Genomic DNA, 14,991 nt, shown 5'->3' with positions numbered 1-14,991 from the left:
GTTGTTGCTTCCCTCCCCTCTCAAACTGCAACCACTGCTTTCATTTGCCTGGAATTGTTTCTGCAGTGAGTTCTCTCTAGCAGGAATAGCTGGCACAACCCATAAGTGCTGTCATCACCAGCAGTCCCTGCCCACCTAATCAGGACCATTACCTGCCCAGCTGGCTGGCCTGTTACCAAGACTAGTTGGGACTGAACTGTACCAGTAAGAGATGTATTATTTTGTTGGCACATGTCACAGTAAACAAAAGAAATGCTGGTTACATCCTTTCAAAATGCACTCCTGCTATCACCATTTCTTTTTGCCATATGGCTGATTTATTTTATAGACTTTGCCTCTCTGGCCAGCATTTATTCAGTGAGACACTGGATTCAGCAAAGGGTCAGGAATGAAATGTCATATATCTTTAACCTGAGATAATCCACTAGTGACTCTAAAGGGTAGACCAGCTCAGTCAGGGTCTTCTACTCTAAGCTAAAACTTAATTTAGTTCCCCACACCTAAGTGTGCAGCCCTTTTGGGATGCCATGGGAGCACTTAGATGGAACATGAAGACCTCTAGCCCCATGGATTCAGCCCACAGCTCTCAAGCAATGGAAGCAGATGACAATTAAGCTTCTGGCTGTTCCTAATCACTTCTGCTTCCATCATTCATGATTTGTACCTCTGAATAAGTTTATTTTGATTTCTTAAAATTCATATACTGATGCAGAAATTACTTCTCTCCAAACTGCAACATAATGAGTTCATACATACAAGGAGGTGGCTTGCTTTTACTTTTTTCCCCAGGAACAGAGTTAAGTTTTCCTCTTGTTTCTTACTAACCATCCCAGTGGATCCCAGTGTTTCTTACTAACCTCTCCTGACTTGGGAACAGCTCCTGGTGTCTACCTCTCAATATTGTGAAAATGAAGGAAGATAAATGAACAGACTTATTTGAAAAAGTAGAAATCTAGGGAAATAATGGTGTTTATTTTGGAGTGCAGATAAGAATTTGGGGTAAATGCAATGTATTTCTAGTTCTCAGTGGACAGAGGACTGAACAGTCACAATGGACCCTCATGACTACTTACATGAATATTTTCAGTTAATTTCACGTGTTTCTACCCCGTTCTCTCTCTACTCTTGGCAACTCTTACCTCACCAGCAGGTGAGAGTCCAAAGGACAACCAGAGAAATCCTGAGGTCTGAGAACAGACCAGAAAACTAGGCACAGACTAAGTCATCCCACAGACAAATCTGGGAGCTGGGATCCTGCTAAGACTTGCCTCTGCAGAGTTTGTACTGAGCAGCAGGTAATGCTTTTGTGATGGTGTGAGAGGGGTGTGTGTCTGTACTGTACCTGAAGAGGCAGTGGGTAGGAGGGATAGGTAGAAATTGTTGCTGCAGAAGGACAGAACCCAGCATAGGTCAGGATCTGCTGGGCAGGATTGTACAGGATCTGAGGAGGAGGTGCAGCACTGAAGGTGATTTGGGACAGAGGTACCTGTTGAGCACACAAGACAACAATATATCAGTACAGTGCAGAGGGGGCTGGAGCAGGAGCTGCTCCTAACACAAGCAACAAGACAATTTAACAGCTTTCTATTTTCCAACACAATACCAGCAGTACAAAACCAGCAGACAGAATGAGAGGAGGGTGTATCCGGAATGAATTTTCTAAGTAAAAATACACAGCTATTTTAATCTTCTTCCCTTGGAAAAAGGCTGCTGGTGCTTCCCTAGCAACAGTTACAGAAGCACTGGCAGGGCTCCAGATCTGAGACACCGTGAAGTGCACAGCATACAGCTTTGGCTGCCCCTTCTTATTCATCCAGCACCAAACACCAAGTTCTTCACCATTTGCTGCTGCCTCCTTCCAATAGCAACTACCTGATGCCCTCAAGTCTTTTTTCTCTGCTTTCCTACACAGATTTACCTAGATCTTCCTTTCCAGATCAGTTGCTCCTCTTTCACAGCTCACTCTCACTTGGGAGTTTGCTGCTGGCTCTCCAGCATCACTTTCAATGTGCTTACCTCATTCCTACTGCAGAAAATCCTTCTCTCATGGCTTTATTGGCATGTCTTTTGATTACAATGCAAAACCAGCTAAACCAGCTAAAAAATCTTGGTCAGGAAGAAAGATCAAAAGCTGGATGTGAAAGAGGGTTTGTGTTAAACCCTAAAACCCTGTGATATATAACAATTTGTGAAGGACAACAGAGCAACAGAGCTTTGTGAAATATTTTCATGAGATAAATCCAGTGGTTTCTTTTATTTCCTTTGTTTTTGTTAGCAGATTCCTCCACATGAGAGCATGGAATTTTCTTTTCACTGAAATAATAAAATATGGTAGTTGCCAGACAAATGCTGAAAGCAGCAGCCAGGATTTTTTTTTTTTTACATCCTTTCATATTTATCAGTGGGAGATATAAACCACTGCACCCTCTGGAGACAGTGTGAGATCTCTCTGTGATTGAGAAAGAAGTATATTAATTGTGTTTGTACATGGAAAACATCATCTAGGTCCCTGATGTACCACAGAAGGTTACTGATTAATCCAGGGTTAGTTTCCTGGGGAAATCTGGCATTTCAGGAGCTGGCATGGAGAAAGGCTGGGATCAAAGGCAGAGAGATCATTTCACAGGAGAAGGCAAAAGTCCCTCATCTTCAAGGCACCCTCCTCAAAACACTCTCATCTTCAAGGTACCCACCTTTCTACCTGCCCTGCTGGGTGGATGTGGTGGGGAAGAGACAGTGCCTCAGGAGTAGGGAGGAGCAGGTAACCTGCTTGCTTCAGACCCAAAGGTTTGGGGTCAGTGCACAGCCCCAGAGTGTGCCCTTCCTCCCTCAGAGGAGGGATAAAATCAGATCCCTCTGACATAAATGAGTCAAGAAACTTTATCCACAGGTGTGAAATACAGATGCCTGTTCTGCATCTGTCTCCAACTTTTTGGTGTGGGTCTCTTTGGGTGCTGCTGTGTGACCCCCTTTGGCTTCTTCTCTTAAGGACCTCTCTCAGTCCTCTCACATTCCATCCACCCACAGACCAATGCTCTGTAATTGCTAAGGATGAACATCTCAACAGTCCTAGAAGATAAATTTGGGGAGTCATCCATGCCACACCTACTAATTCAAAGCACCTTATTATCATGCTATCTGGTCTCAGCCCAGGGCCAGCAACAATTTATGGTTACTGAGGTTGGTTGGATGCTTTTATCAAGTATTCCAGTAATGACTCTGTGTTAAATTACCTAAAATACACGGCTGGGTTGAGACATTCTAAATTGCACCAACACCCAAGTCAAAGAGATAAGGAGCTATGAACTAGCCAGGAATGCTACCAGTGCCAGCTCACTCAGCTCACTGGCCTCACACAGACCTGCCAGAGCATTTATGTCTGACCTCCAGCTTCTTTCACATCAGACTGCATGTGTAGTTGCATGAGTGCCAAGACATGAACCCATGGCAAGTAGCTCAGTAATTAGGGGTTCATTTTGCTTTCCTTTTTGGGCAGGGTGAAGGAAGAGGAGAGGGGGAAAAGCAATGCTATTTAATCTGTTCAGATTCCTTTAAGGACTGCAAGAAGGGGACTAATTAAAACAACTTTTAAAAGGCATCCCCTTCCCACCCCCCATCCTCCCCTCAGGACTATCAGTAGTTCAGATTAATGCAGCCCTAAACTCAGGGCAGGCAGATTCCTTGGCAAGGTGTGTCAGAAAAACATCCAGAAGCCATCAAATGAACACGGGACAGGGAAGGGAGTTTCTAGATTAACTCCTCATCAGCAAGTGAAATTTTCCATGTAACTCTTTACCTGCAAGTTCTGTAAGAAATATTCATAGTGTGTTATCATTTTGGGTACCTTGAGTACATCTATTGATGTAATATCTTGATCTGCTTTTTTGTTAGAGGTGACTTTAAGGTAACTGTCTCCATGTCCTATACCCAAGCATGCTATTGATCTTAAAAGGAGATCAGGGGAGCATGCCAGGGTCTGCAGGGAATTTGTCACAAGAAAGAAAAGCCAAAATAATCAAAACAACACTTTTTTTTCTGTCCAGGAAATATGATGGCTTTAAAGGAAAGGGCACTGTTTTGCAAACTCTCCCCTTTGTAACATGGTTTGGCTGCCAGGATTCCCCAGAGATAAACATGATGTTTTTTGTTTGACTAGTCAGCCTGGCCTTGTGTTTTCTGGAGGTCAATCCCAAAGCAATGCTGTGAGGCATTTCAGGGGGCTTTGCAGTTCTCCCTGCAAAATGCCAGTGAGCATTTATGTGAGAAGGTGGCATCTTAAAGCAAAGTAAATAGTTCTCTCACGTACTTTAAAAGGTTTTTTTTTTTTTTTGCTCTTTTTATTTCAGCCCCATGCCCCTTTCTTTTCCTCTTCTACTTGAGGTTTTCTTGGCCCCTGTCTTCCCCCAAGAGTTACTCCTTTTGTAAGGGAGCAGCAGATTAGCAAATTATTTCTGGTACTAACTCAAAAGAACCCTGAGAAAGCACAGGCAGGAGCAAAGAGCAGTCCTTGCATCTTGGATTGCTGCTTTAGTAATGCTTTCACAAGCATGGCTGAGGTGACTGACACAAATTCATCTTTCCCTTGAACTATGACATCCTTTTCCTGCTCACACTCAGTGGAGACATTGAACAGCTTATTCAGATGAGGTTTTTAGCTGGAGCCCTGACAGGCTCACTCCAGCTAAGCCAGGGGTCAAACTGCACACCCACTGCTGCTGTGATTTCCCTCCCTGGTTTTATGTCACCCCGTCAGAGGACCCAGACCATGATGCAGGCTCTGCCTCCCAGCAAGGGAATGTGCCAGATCATGGAGACTGCAGCTCCCCCAGGAACATCCCCTTGGCTTGATGTTCCTCACCAGCAGTGCAGTGATGGCCCTGCAAAGCACAGAGCTGTATCAGAGCATCAGCCCAAATCTCATGTAAGCTTAGGTTTGAGCAAGGCAGGTTAGGTGGACTCAGGCTGGCTCTCTGCATGCTTCCCACAGCTGCACTCACACCCATCTGCTAGGCAGGAGAAAACATTTGGGGGCACTAAGCTTCAGTGCTCTCCCAAAAACTTACTGCAGGTGATAGCTGCCTTCACTCCAAATGCAAGCTGCTCTTCCTTTCCCTCATTTCCCACTGTGGTTGTTTCTGTTCCCCTTCTGCTCCTCTCACAGGGAGGGGATGAATTAAGATGGGAAAACTGCTTTCCACTCCCTTTGGGCAGCTGCAAGTCTTCAGTGGCTGGCTGCAATCAGTTAGCAATTCCTTGCAGGAGTCCCCTGCATAAAGGAGAGCTGTGGTGCACACAAGCACAGCATCATGGTGTGCACAGGGAGTAGTTAGAAGGCAGCATTCCTTAGTGAAGCAAAAGAGGATGTTGAAGCGTCCTGAGCACACAACTGTTTAAATAAAAATTTAACTGGTACTTCAGAATTCATCCCCATTCTTAGGGAAAAGAACTACACAAGGCTGAGCAGTCACAAGTAGGACTTGACTTTTACATGTTAGCCACAAATTAGCATCCTCAGACTCCATGCTGGCCCACACATTCAGTGATGAATTAGAAGGGAAAAAACATATGCCACTAAGTGAATTGCCAGCATTTGTTCACACTGTTGTATTTTTCTTCCATTCATGTATTTGACAGGGCTTGACCCACTTAGCTGTGAACAGCTGGCAACAGCTTTGCCTAAAGGTATAAATCCATGAGAGAGGCTGAATTGTTAAGGGACAACGACTCAAAACATTCCTCCATTTGTTGAGACCCCAAGGCGCTCAGCTGAGCTGGAGGAGGTGAATTTTTGGGTGTGTAATGGCTAAACCTCTGATCTGATAAGGCACAGGCTGTGAGTGAGATAGGAGCTGGATCCTGCGGAGATGGATTGTTCCCATTGGCATGCTAACTTGTGGTATCTAGCACAAACCACTGGGTTGTGGGGGTCCCCCTCCTCCCCCCGGGGAACTACCAGGGAATTCAGGACATTTGCCTGTAGCATCTTTATCTCTACTGATGGGACATAACTGACTCAACTGCTGCTAGGATAGGCAGCTATGCTGTCTTAGAAGGTGTCAAGGCATCCCATAATTCACATTATTATGTCAAGCTCCCCGCCTAATGGGAGATACCTGAGCATTCCCACCTGAACCAGAGTGAATATAGACCCACTAGATGCTGTGTTCTGGGGATTTCTCTCCACCACGTCTTCAGGATTTCCTCCATCACCAGACAGATGTGGTCAGCGACCACCACCTTGACCAAGACTGCACAGCAACCAAGCCTTGTCTCTTGTGGGTGATGAGATCCTCACACTCCTGTCGTCTCTTTCTTTCTCCTTGTGTGCGTCCTTGGGTGATGTTGTTGCACTTTCATATTGCAATTCTTTAATCTTTTATTACTGTAGATAATAACCACCAAAATGGCTCCATAGCTGTTTTCCTTTGCAACCAAATTGTTTTATAATAAATTCTACATTGTTTATTTAAAAGCAGTGACATTTAGTGTTGTTTCATTCTAATCTGCTCCAAGGGAGCTATTAACAAGAACCTGGGTTACGCTCTTGGTACCTTCTGTGGTGGCTCACATTCCAGACTCCCACAACACCCAGGAAACACATTTAAAGCATCTCCTTTGTACATTTATACTTCCTTGGTCTTAATTTGATAATGCCAACACACAGAAAGTCCTCACATAAGGCAAAAGACTGTGAGCCTTACCATGTCTTTAAAAGCCCCAAGAATGGCTGCGGTGATAATCCCCAGGAACAAGCCGATGATGTTGAGGACTGTGGAGGACCACAAGAGTCTGTACAGGTGGAGCACATCCTGACAGCTGCTCACACCAAGAAACTCATAGTAGCTGGAGGACTGGTCTGAACTGAAAGAGAATGCAGAGACAATGTCACTGCAGTGGGAATGGTTTTGCACACAGTACAGGATTGTTCCTTCTTGCTTTCCTCTTTGGCAAAGTACTACACACATGCTCCCACCAAAAACTGCTCAGAAGAACTGGAGAAAGCCCTGCTGAAAAACTGGCTCTGCTAAGGCCAGCATCAAATGCAATCCAACCCTAGTTAGGCTGATTGATGGTGGTTACCAGCATGGACCCTTTATTTTTTGTTCAGTGTCTCTAAACGGAGACATAATATTGGTCTATGGAGGCTGCCCTTTCCATTTAGCTACCAGATAAAGCTTGCTTAGCTTTGCTTTTTTACCCAGCTCACCTAGAAATCTGCTGGCATCTCAAAAATTGGGGAAGGCAAGTTTCTTAAGCATTAATTCAGCTACAGGAAGGGAGATATTGCCAGCTAGCTACATTTGTTTATGGTGTCTGTGGTTCCAACACAGTACAGTATAAAGATGTCTTTACACTTGGGTTTGTACTATCCAGAAATCTTTGTTCATATTTCTACACCACATTGGTTATTGTAAATCAGGCATGTGGTGAAGTTACACCTCATTGTCTTGCCAAAAGCCAGAAATATCCTACTGCAGAATTTGAAACCACAGGTTCCTGCAGTTCTTTCCAGTACCTACCTTAATTTGAGCCCACTAATGATCTTCTAGGGCAGCTATTTGAGTAGGAAAGATTTTCTTAAATGCCAAGCCTGTTTTTCCACTGTTAGGAAATTGCCAAATTGCCATCAGATTATGGTGGAAACCAGAAGTGGGCAGTTTGTGTTCACTCCTCTGTTCCCCCATCCCCAGTGCATGTGTGGTTAGGGAAAGCTCTGCAGAGCAGTCCACAACATTTCTGGGAAGCACCAAGCCAGGCACAGTAACTTCTGGAAATATCCAATCAAGCTTCAGGTCATGGTTCTGGCACTGAAGAACCACTACTGTTGAGTTCACCTGGGCCCTGCCATGAGCCCATCTTAACCAAATAAACTACAGCTTCAGCTGCCATGAGGCTGAGGAAATTTGATTTACAATCCTGCCTTCATATCAGTCTATTCTAGGCTGACAACAAATCATTTTGTGGGCCTGTGCCTCTTCCTACTTCTCTCTAGCCATCCTGTGAACTGGAATTGCCAAGTCTCCGAGCAGCATGACTGCTTATTTACTCTGGATTTGTCCATGCCAGTGCCATAAGATCTTGCTGTCCACTGTAGAATGTTGACAATAGGAGAATACACACATTTAATATATCATTTGATAATGTCACAGCAATGAGCAGTCCTAAGTGTTTCAAACAAAATCAATGTCTTAGAAAAATGGCACTGAGGATCTCCATCTGAAAGGGAAATATGCCTGATCTCTCCTTGTGGTTTCTTTAAGCAACAGTTTCAGTCACTTTTTCTGACAAGTCCCAGTACTTTCACCCCTTTAACAGTCCTGTTCTTTTCTGTGTTGAGTTGGGCTGTTTGGTTCAGTGTTAACATGCAGACATTAGCTGTGTACCATGGAAGGAAACATTCTCACATACTGCATTGCAAATACGATGTTCCATCATCTGTCTGTTATAGAAAAGGTACCAAAGCTGAGCATTCTCTACCTTTCCCACTTGTTTTGTACACCTCCATCATGTCCAGATTTAACATTTCTTACATAAGCAAAAGACTCTACATAGGATTTTAATTAATTTCATAGACCTTCATTCACTTTGTGTCTCCCATCTGCATAAATCACTTCCCTCTAGTTCCAAATGTTCTTTTACTTCTCTAGTTGAGATATCATCTGGCTAAAAGCTACCTTTTCATGCAGAAGCTTTGTGTAGAAGCTTGACTGTTCCCACCTTGTTTCCCTACACCTAAAATGTTTATGTCTGGCATCACACTAGCCAAGTCCTACAGAGGACTGAGGTTATTCAGGGCTACTAGTATGTAAAGAGGAGGCAAAACCAAAATAAAATAGGTGTAGGAAGGAAGAAAGATGAGAAATACACAGGGGGAAAGAAGGAAAAGTAACTGTGGCTGAACTGTAGAGGGTTGCAGAGGTTGCATGAGAGTGCATGGTAGGATAATATACAAGGGCAGGTAGAGATAAGACAAGAGAGAATGGTTAAAAAAAAAATAGGGAAGATTTAGGTATTAGGAAGAAATTCCTCACTGTGAGGGTGGTGAGACACTGGAATAGATGTTCCAGAGAAGCTGTGGATGTCCTATTAGTGGAAGCATTCAAGGCCAGATTGGGTGAGGCTCTGAGCAGCCTGGTCCAGTGGAAGGTGTCCCAGCCCATGGCAGGGGAGCTGGAACCAGATGGTCTTGAAGGTCCCTTCCAACCCAAACCATTCTGTGATTCTATGACAATAAGATGTGCAAAGGGTGAGCCAAGCAGAAGATTCAGTAAATCTAATGGGAAAAATGCATTGCCAGACCAACAGTATATCTGAGCAGGGATGTAACTGAGTGATCAGTTTTGAAGACATGGCAAAATGCTTATGGACATATTCAAAGGAAAAGAAAATTAAATAATACCAACACAAATGAACAACTCCTGACATACTTTGTGCTGCCATCAGGATTTCAGTTGCAGAGAAACTGGATTTCTCAGCATACAAGCTCCCTGTGTTACTTCTTCAGGCCCTACCAGTTACAAGGACAACCAGCCAAGAACTTCTCAGAGGCCACAGAATACACACAGGTACTTACTTCTCACAGTTGTACAGATCACAGCAATAGCATGTGTTACTCTTCACTTTCAGCTGGCACCTGCTGTTTAAGGTATGACATGTAACCTGCCAAAAAAGCAGAAATTTACTTTAATGCTCAATGTTTCACTGTTGTGTGAATCATCCTACTGTACTGACCGCAAAAAAACCCCAGCTACTACAACATTGTCAGGTTGTATTCCCTGTTGTGCAGAAAGATCCTGAGATTCCAAATTCATGACTGGAAGCCAGAAGGCCACCCCTGAGCTCACAGGAGTCCTGAGTCTGAGGACATTTGCACTATGGAGCCCAGAGTTCCCAGGACCAGTCTGCAGCCAGGGCTGCCAGAGTTTTCAAGCACTTTGCTCCTGGTGCTATTCTGCTGAGACCCAGAGTGGGCAGCCAGGAGCCTCAGAGCTCTACAGCTGTGACAAGCTGACTGTGGGTCTGGAGAGATACACTACAGCAAACACTGAAGTGGATAAGAGAACCAGTCAATTATAGTGGGGAAATGGCAAGGGAGCCAATTTATCTGAACAGCTTCCAATAAATGGGAGCTCTCCCCTTTCAGTGAAACCCTCCTGAAGAAGGAAGTAATTATGAATAACAGCAAGAATAATCTTCAAACCCACAAACAGAATAATTCAGAAAAGATTCAAGCACTCCAGTAAATAAGTACCATTTATTGCAGGCTCTCAAATTCAAAACTGAAAAGGTTTATTTATGTGAGGAGGAATTGCAGGGATGGACAGATGCTAGAACAATAAAGGCAGGCACACGTAAGCCACTCTCCATCCAGACACAAAATCATTTTAATGACTCCTTAAGTACAGTAAGCATTAATCACTTCTATTTGGCACTACAGACCAATTGAAATACTTAATATGTAAGGTTTTGGGGTTTATTTTTCCCTGAGAGTTTTAGCTTATTGACTTTGAAATCCTGGAGAGCTGTCAGGTTTTAAAAGCTAGCAGTCAGAAAATACATTCTTTCTATAGCTTTTATTTGATAGGAAAAAAATCTCTGTAACCACTGAGAACTATATTGTTCACAAAATGCAATTAAAATATATTATTGAATAGAAAACTACTCATAATGAAAAAGTAGAAGGAACATGCTTAGGAATACATGTCTGCTTTTGACAAGTTTATTAGACTCAGGCTAAGCTCTGGCTTAGCCACGAATGTTTTACTCTATGGAATAGTGTCCACAAGAGATGTTAAACTAGATGTTTCTCACTTCCTAAGTCCTGGATCTGTGTATCCTTTTAGTATGAAAATTGTCACTGTTGATAAGTCTGTACTCCTCATGTGCTTGTTTCCAGCAAAAAGGAAAACCTTGAACACACACACACCCAGCAACAGAGCAAGTTCATCTCATAACTGGTCTCCAACTTGCTACACTTGTCCTTAGCAGGATTTGATCAAGCAGTGGAAGACGGGTGACAAAACGAATGTTAGAAGGAGATTAAAATAATTCCTTGGGATTGCTTTGCTGCTCAGGACAAGGCTGCACCTGTAGTTAGTGTCTCATACAAATCAGCTCTTCTATCCCAAAATGGTAGGTAATAAAAGGACAGTCTCAGTCTAGGTTGCCGTCTGGAAATGGAGCTCACAGTTTGATATAGGCACATCCCACTTGTCACAAGGACACCTCACCCTGAGACAGGACCTTGTTTCATCACCATTACTCTATTGTGTCTGAACTTACTGGAGTAAGGGTTAAGGGCTTTGCTGGCCTGAAGTCACAATCAGCTGCAGCTGTCAGCCTGAGCTGCAGTTGACTGCAGAAGAGGAGCACCTACTGTCACTGACCACATCAGCTTAATCAAGGCAGTGACTGAACCATCCCACATGGCTGCTTCTCAAAGCAGACTGAAAACTAATCCTGGAGCACAGTGTGCTACCTCAGCCATTTTGTGGGATGCCCTACACTTTTGCATTCAGTGGATCTTCAGACTTTGGTTTTGACCCCCTCTATGCAGTGACAATGGCCCAGGATCTGCAGAGTTAAAACACCATTTTCCATTACACATGCATAATTGGGATAGGAGGGCTTTATAAGATGGAATGGGTTGCTAAAAAGTGGTTTGTTCTCATGCATGGTTTGGGGACCACTTCTGATAGGAAATAAAAGTAGTTTTTCTCTCTCCAAGCATTAATAAAGCCAGTCTGCCTGTTTGAATGGAGAAGGCTAGAAATACAAAACAGGGAGATCAGCATGACCTTAGACATGTTTTTGGCTGCTTCTACACTACGAGACACATAGGAAGGCCAAGGAAGTTGGCCAAGGAAGTAACTGTAGTTATCTATTTTTATCACTGCATTTTTAAAACATGCATAGAACAAGACACTCCTTTTTAGGAGAACAGTGAATAAACCAAAATAAACAAATTAGTGTGTGGTGTGAGCAAGGGTGGTGGAAACAGGCCGTTTGTGGGTGTTCTGCATGTCAAGACCTATTATTTCATTTCAGTGACCAGACATACAGCTTTTTCATGTCCTGGACATTTGTGATTTATTATTTCTCCTCAGCATCAATTGAAGATATGTTCTCCTGTTGTGGTAATTGCCAGTAAATCAAATTCTTTCTGCTTTGAGCAAGGAGAACTGAAACAGGCAGACCAAATGAGCTAGAAATCACTTACAGGTGAGAGATGTAAATCAAAAGGAAACTTGCAGTCAGTAAACAATCAGCTTTCCTGGTTAAGTGTTTCCCTGGCATGCAGAGCATGCCCCCTGCTCACTACCTGGCAACCTTTGGAAAAGCAAAAGCCAAGTATAAATGCTATGAATTCCTAACTCTGAATTAGTATACATTGACTCTAAATCAGTGAACAACCAGACAAGAATGTTATTAGAAATGACCTACACTTCTAAAAGATATGGGGTTTGGTTTTTTTCCAGAATAGAGGAAGGAGCTCTGGGTGGCCCAAGTTTAGACATTCCCAGAACCAGCAGAGCTGTGGAAAACCATCTGGCCAGAGGCCTGAGGCTGGGGTCACCTGCAAGGAATTGTGGTCAGTGGGACACCAACCACATTCTCATTACAGGAATCAGAAGCATTTCTCAGGCCATGTCTGAGTCTGAGTGTGCATGCACACTTTAGAAGAGGAAGGAGTAAATCTTACAGGAAAGGGTGTTGTCACACTTAAGAAGTTTGTCTGGGTCAGTCTTTTACATGAGATCAGTGAAATATTTTTGCCATACATTTTCTGGAATCAACAGCAGGATGCCCTAGCAGCATGACTTATAAGGAGCTGCTTAACCTGCTAGTACACTTTGCTAAGCTTTCTAGAAATATTAGTGGTACCATTCCCCATACACCTTTTCCTAGCCATGGCAGGAATGGTGATGAAAAACCAAAGGTTATACCACTGTTTAGCTGCTCTCCATTTCACTTTTCTATTCACTCCCACCAATTTACCACAATAATAAAATAGGAAAAGAAACTAACTCTGGACTTTTCAGGAATCAAGCCATTTGGATATGGGCACTTTCCTGATCGTGTTCCTGTCACTGAGATAATAAGAAATGCTGCATTCAAACTACTGATGTTCTTGACCTGTGCTGGATAAATACAGAGATTTGAAGTCTTCTGGATGATAAATATGGATTAATTTCGATATTTCCTAATCCACTTGGAGTCTACAAAAGCCTTCTTAAAGGAAGATGCCAATGTGACAAACATATTCCAGACAGTTATTCTACAGCATGGATGGACTAGGAATCATTCCAACCCCAGAGTAAAGTACTAGATACAAACACTGATGATGACTCAAAACCGCACTGACTGTAGTGATTTTAAATCATCAGAAGCTTGGACAAGCAGAGAGTCACTTGTGGGAGAAAAACAGTGGCATTTCTATCTACCCATGATCTACATGCACGAGCATGCTCTCAAACATCTCCCTCGCTCCTCCCCAGCACAGCAGAAATGAACACATGATGAGGTGAGTTTGTTTACCTCAGTCTGGTAGGCATCATATAGGAATCCTATTCCACTTGAATAAAACTGGCATCTTTTGTTATACAGAGGTCTGGGTTCCTGTAAAGAGAAAAACAGCCAAAAAAGTGATTGGTTTGGAGGAAGTGGAAGGCACTACGTCCATGTCCCCATGTGGATGTTTACAGCTCTGTGGAGTTGAAGCAGTGCAGTCACTTGGGTAAAAGCCTCACACCCCCTGTGTTGGCTTTATTTCCTGAATGGCTCTCCTCAGGGTTACATTTTCCATCCTCACTCCACCTCTAAGATATGTAAGTATCATCTGTTTTTCTCTAAAAGACATCACCTCTGGCATTTAAGCACTTGACGTCATTTAACCACACTCGACGTCAAATAGCACTGCTCTGACAATGGTCCAGTCATTCTTTTTTCTGGTGCAGTTTCTTACCTAACAACCAAGATTTATTTTGCAGGTTGTTTTCAAGATATTGGACTTTCTTTTTAAAGAATTTCAACAATGTCCATGTTGAGAACAAAGTAAAAGAGATAATAGTTTGAGTATTCCACTTACAACACACACTTCAAACCCCAGAAGTAAAACAAAGAATAATTAAGAAATTAAGGCAAAAAGAGAAAGCAATTCACGTTGTTTGGTTTTGCCTTATTTTCCATTATGCAGTTGTAAAAGATGCATTCACTGCTCATATTTCATATTTTGCTTGTAACAGTTCCCATAAATTGATATAAAGGAAGAACACAATGAAATATCCGTGGCGAGATGGAAAATGTGTGCTTCTGACTTTGGCAAACAGCCACTTTGAAGCCTGGAGGGTGCATACCTCAGTCAGTTTCAGGACTAGACAATATTTGCTTTGGGAGGATTTGACAGCTTGAGTCCTCTGTGATCCAATGTCTATCCCAAAGCAGTCTTGGAATTACTTATGTTTGCAAAAAAAAAAACCAAAAGACTTTCCATCACTTATCTAGTCCTGATCTGTGCCTTCAAAAGCATGAAGAGCTGGGAGCATGTGTGATCTGTTGGAAGGTAGGAGGGATCTGCAGAGGGACCTGGAATGGTTGGATGGATGGGCAGAATCCAATAAGATGCAGTTTAATAAGTCCAAGTGCTGAGTCCTGCATTTTGGCCACAATAACCCCCTACAATGTTACAGGCTGGGGATGCCGTGGCTGGACAGTGCCCAGGCGGAAAAGGACCTGGGGGTACTGGTCCATAGCCAGCTGGACATGAGCCAGCAGTGTGCCCTGGTGGCCAAGAAGGCCAATGGCATCCTGGCCTGGATCAGGAATAGTGTGGCCAGCAGGAGCAGGGAGGTCATTCTCCCCCTGTACTTGGCACTGGTGAGGCCACACCTTGAGTGCTGTGTCCAGTTCTGGGCCCCTCAGTTTGGGAAGGACATGGAGACACTTGAGCACATCCAGAGGAGGCAACGAGGCTGGTGAGGGACTTGGAAC

At 43.4% G+C, this 14,991-nt stretch overlaps 1 protein-coding gene across 3 annotated transcripts in view; it reads right to left on the bottom strand.

Annotated features, from left to right (window-relative positions):
- TMEM255B (transmembrane protein 255B) overlaps window positions 1–14,991 on the bottom strand; it is a 67,060-nt gene that overhangs the window by 1,876 nt on the left and 50,193 nt on the right. For all 3 annotated transcript variants that reach the window (XM_071430711.1, XM_071430712.1, XM_071430713.1), the window contains 4 exons: window positions 13,540–13,620; window positions 9,575–9,660; window positions 6,702–6,861; window positions 1,343–1,486 (listed from right to left, as the gene is read on the bottom strand). In XM_071430711.1, the coding sequence (XP_071286812.1) occupies window positions 1,343–1,486; window positions 6,702–6,861; window positions 9,575–9,660; window positions 13,540–13,620 (471 nt within the window). The remainder of the gene's footprint in view (window positions 1–1,342; window positions 1,487–6,701; window positions 6,862–9,574; window positions 9,661–13,539; window positions 13,621–14,991) is intronic.

This window comes from Agelaius tricolor, unplaced genomic scaffold (genome assembly GCF_023055355.1).
Source record: "Agelaius tricolor isolate 1412-34295 unplaced genomic scaffold, bAgeTri1.0.p SCAF_7, whole genome shotgun sequence".
Lineage (NCBI taxonomy): Eukaryota > Metazoa > Chordata > Aves > Passeriformes > Icteridae > Agelaius > Agelaius tricolor.
Note: the sequence above shows the minus strand (reverse complement) of the source record. Positions and strands in the feature narration are given on the sequence as shown.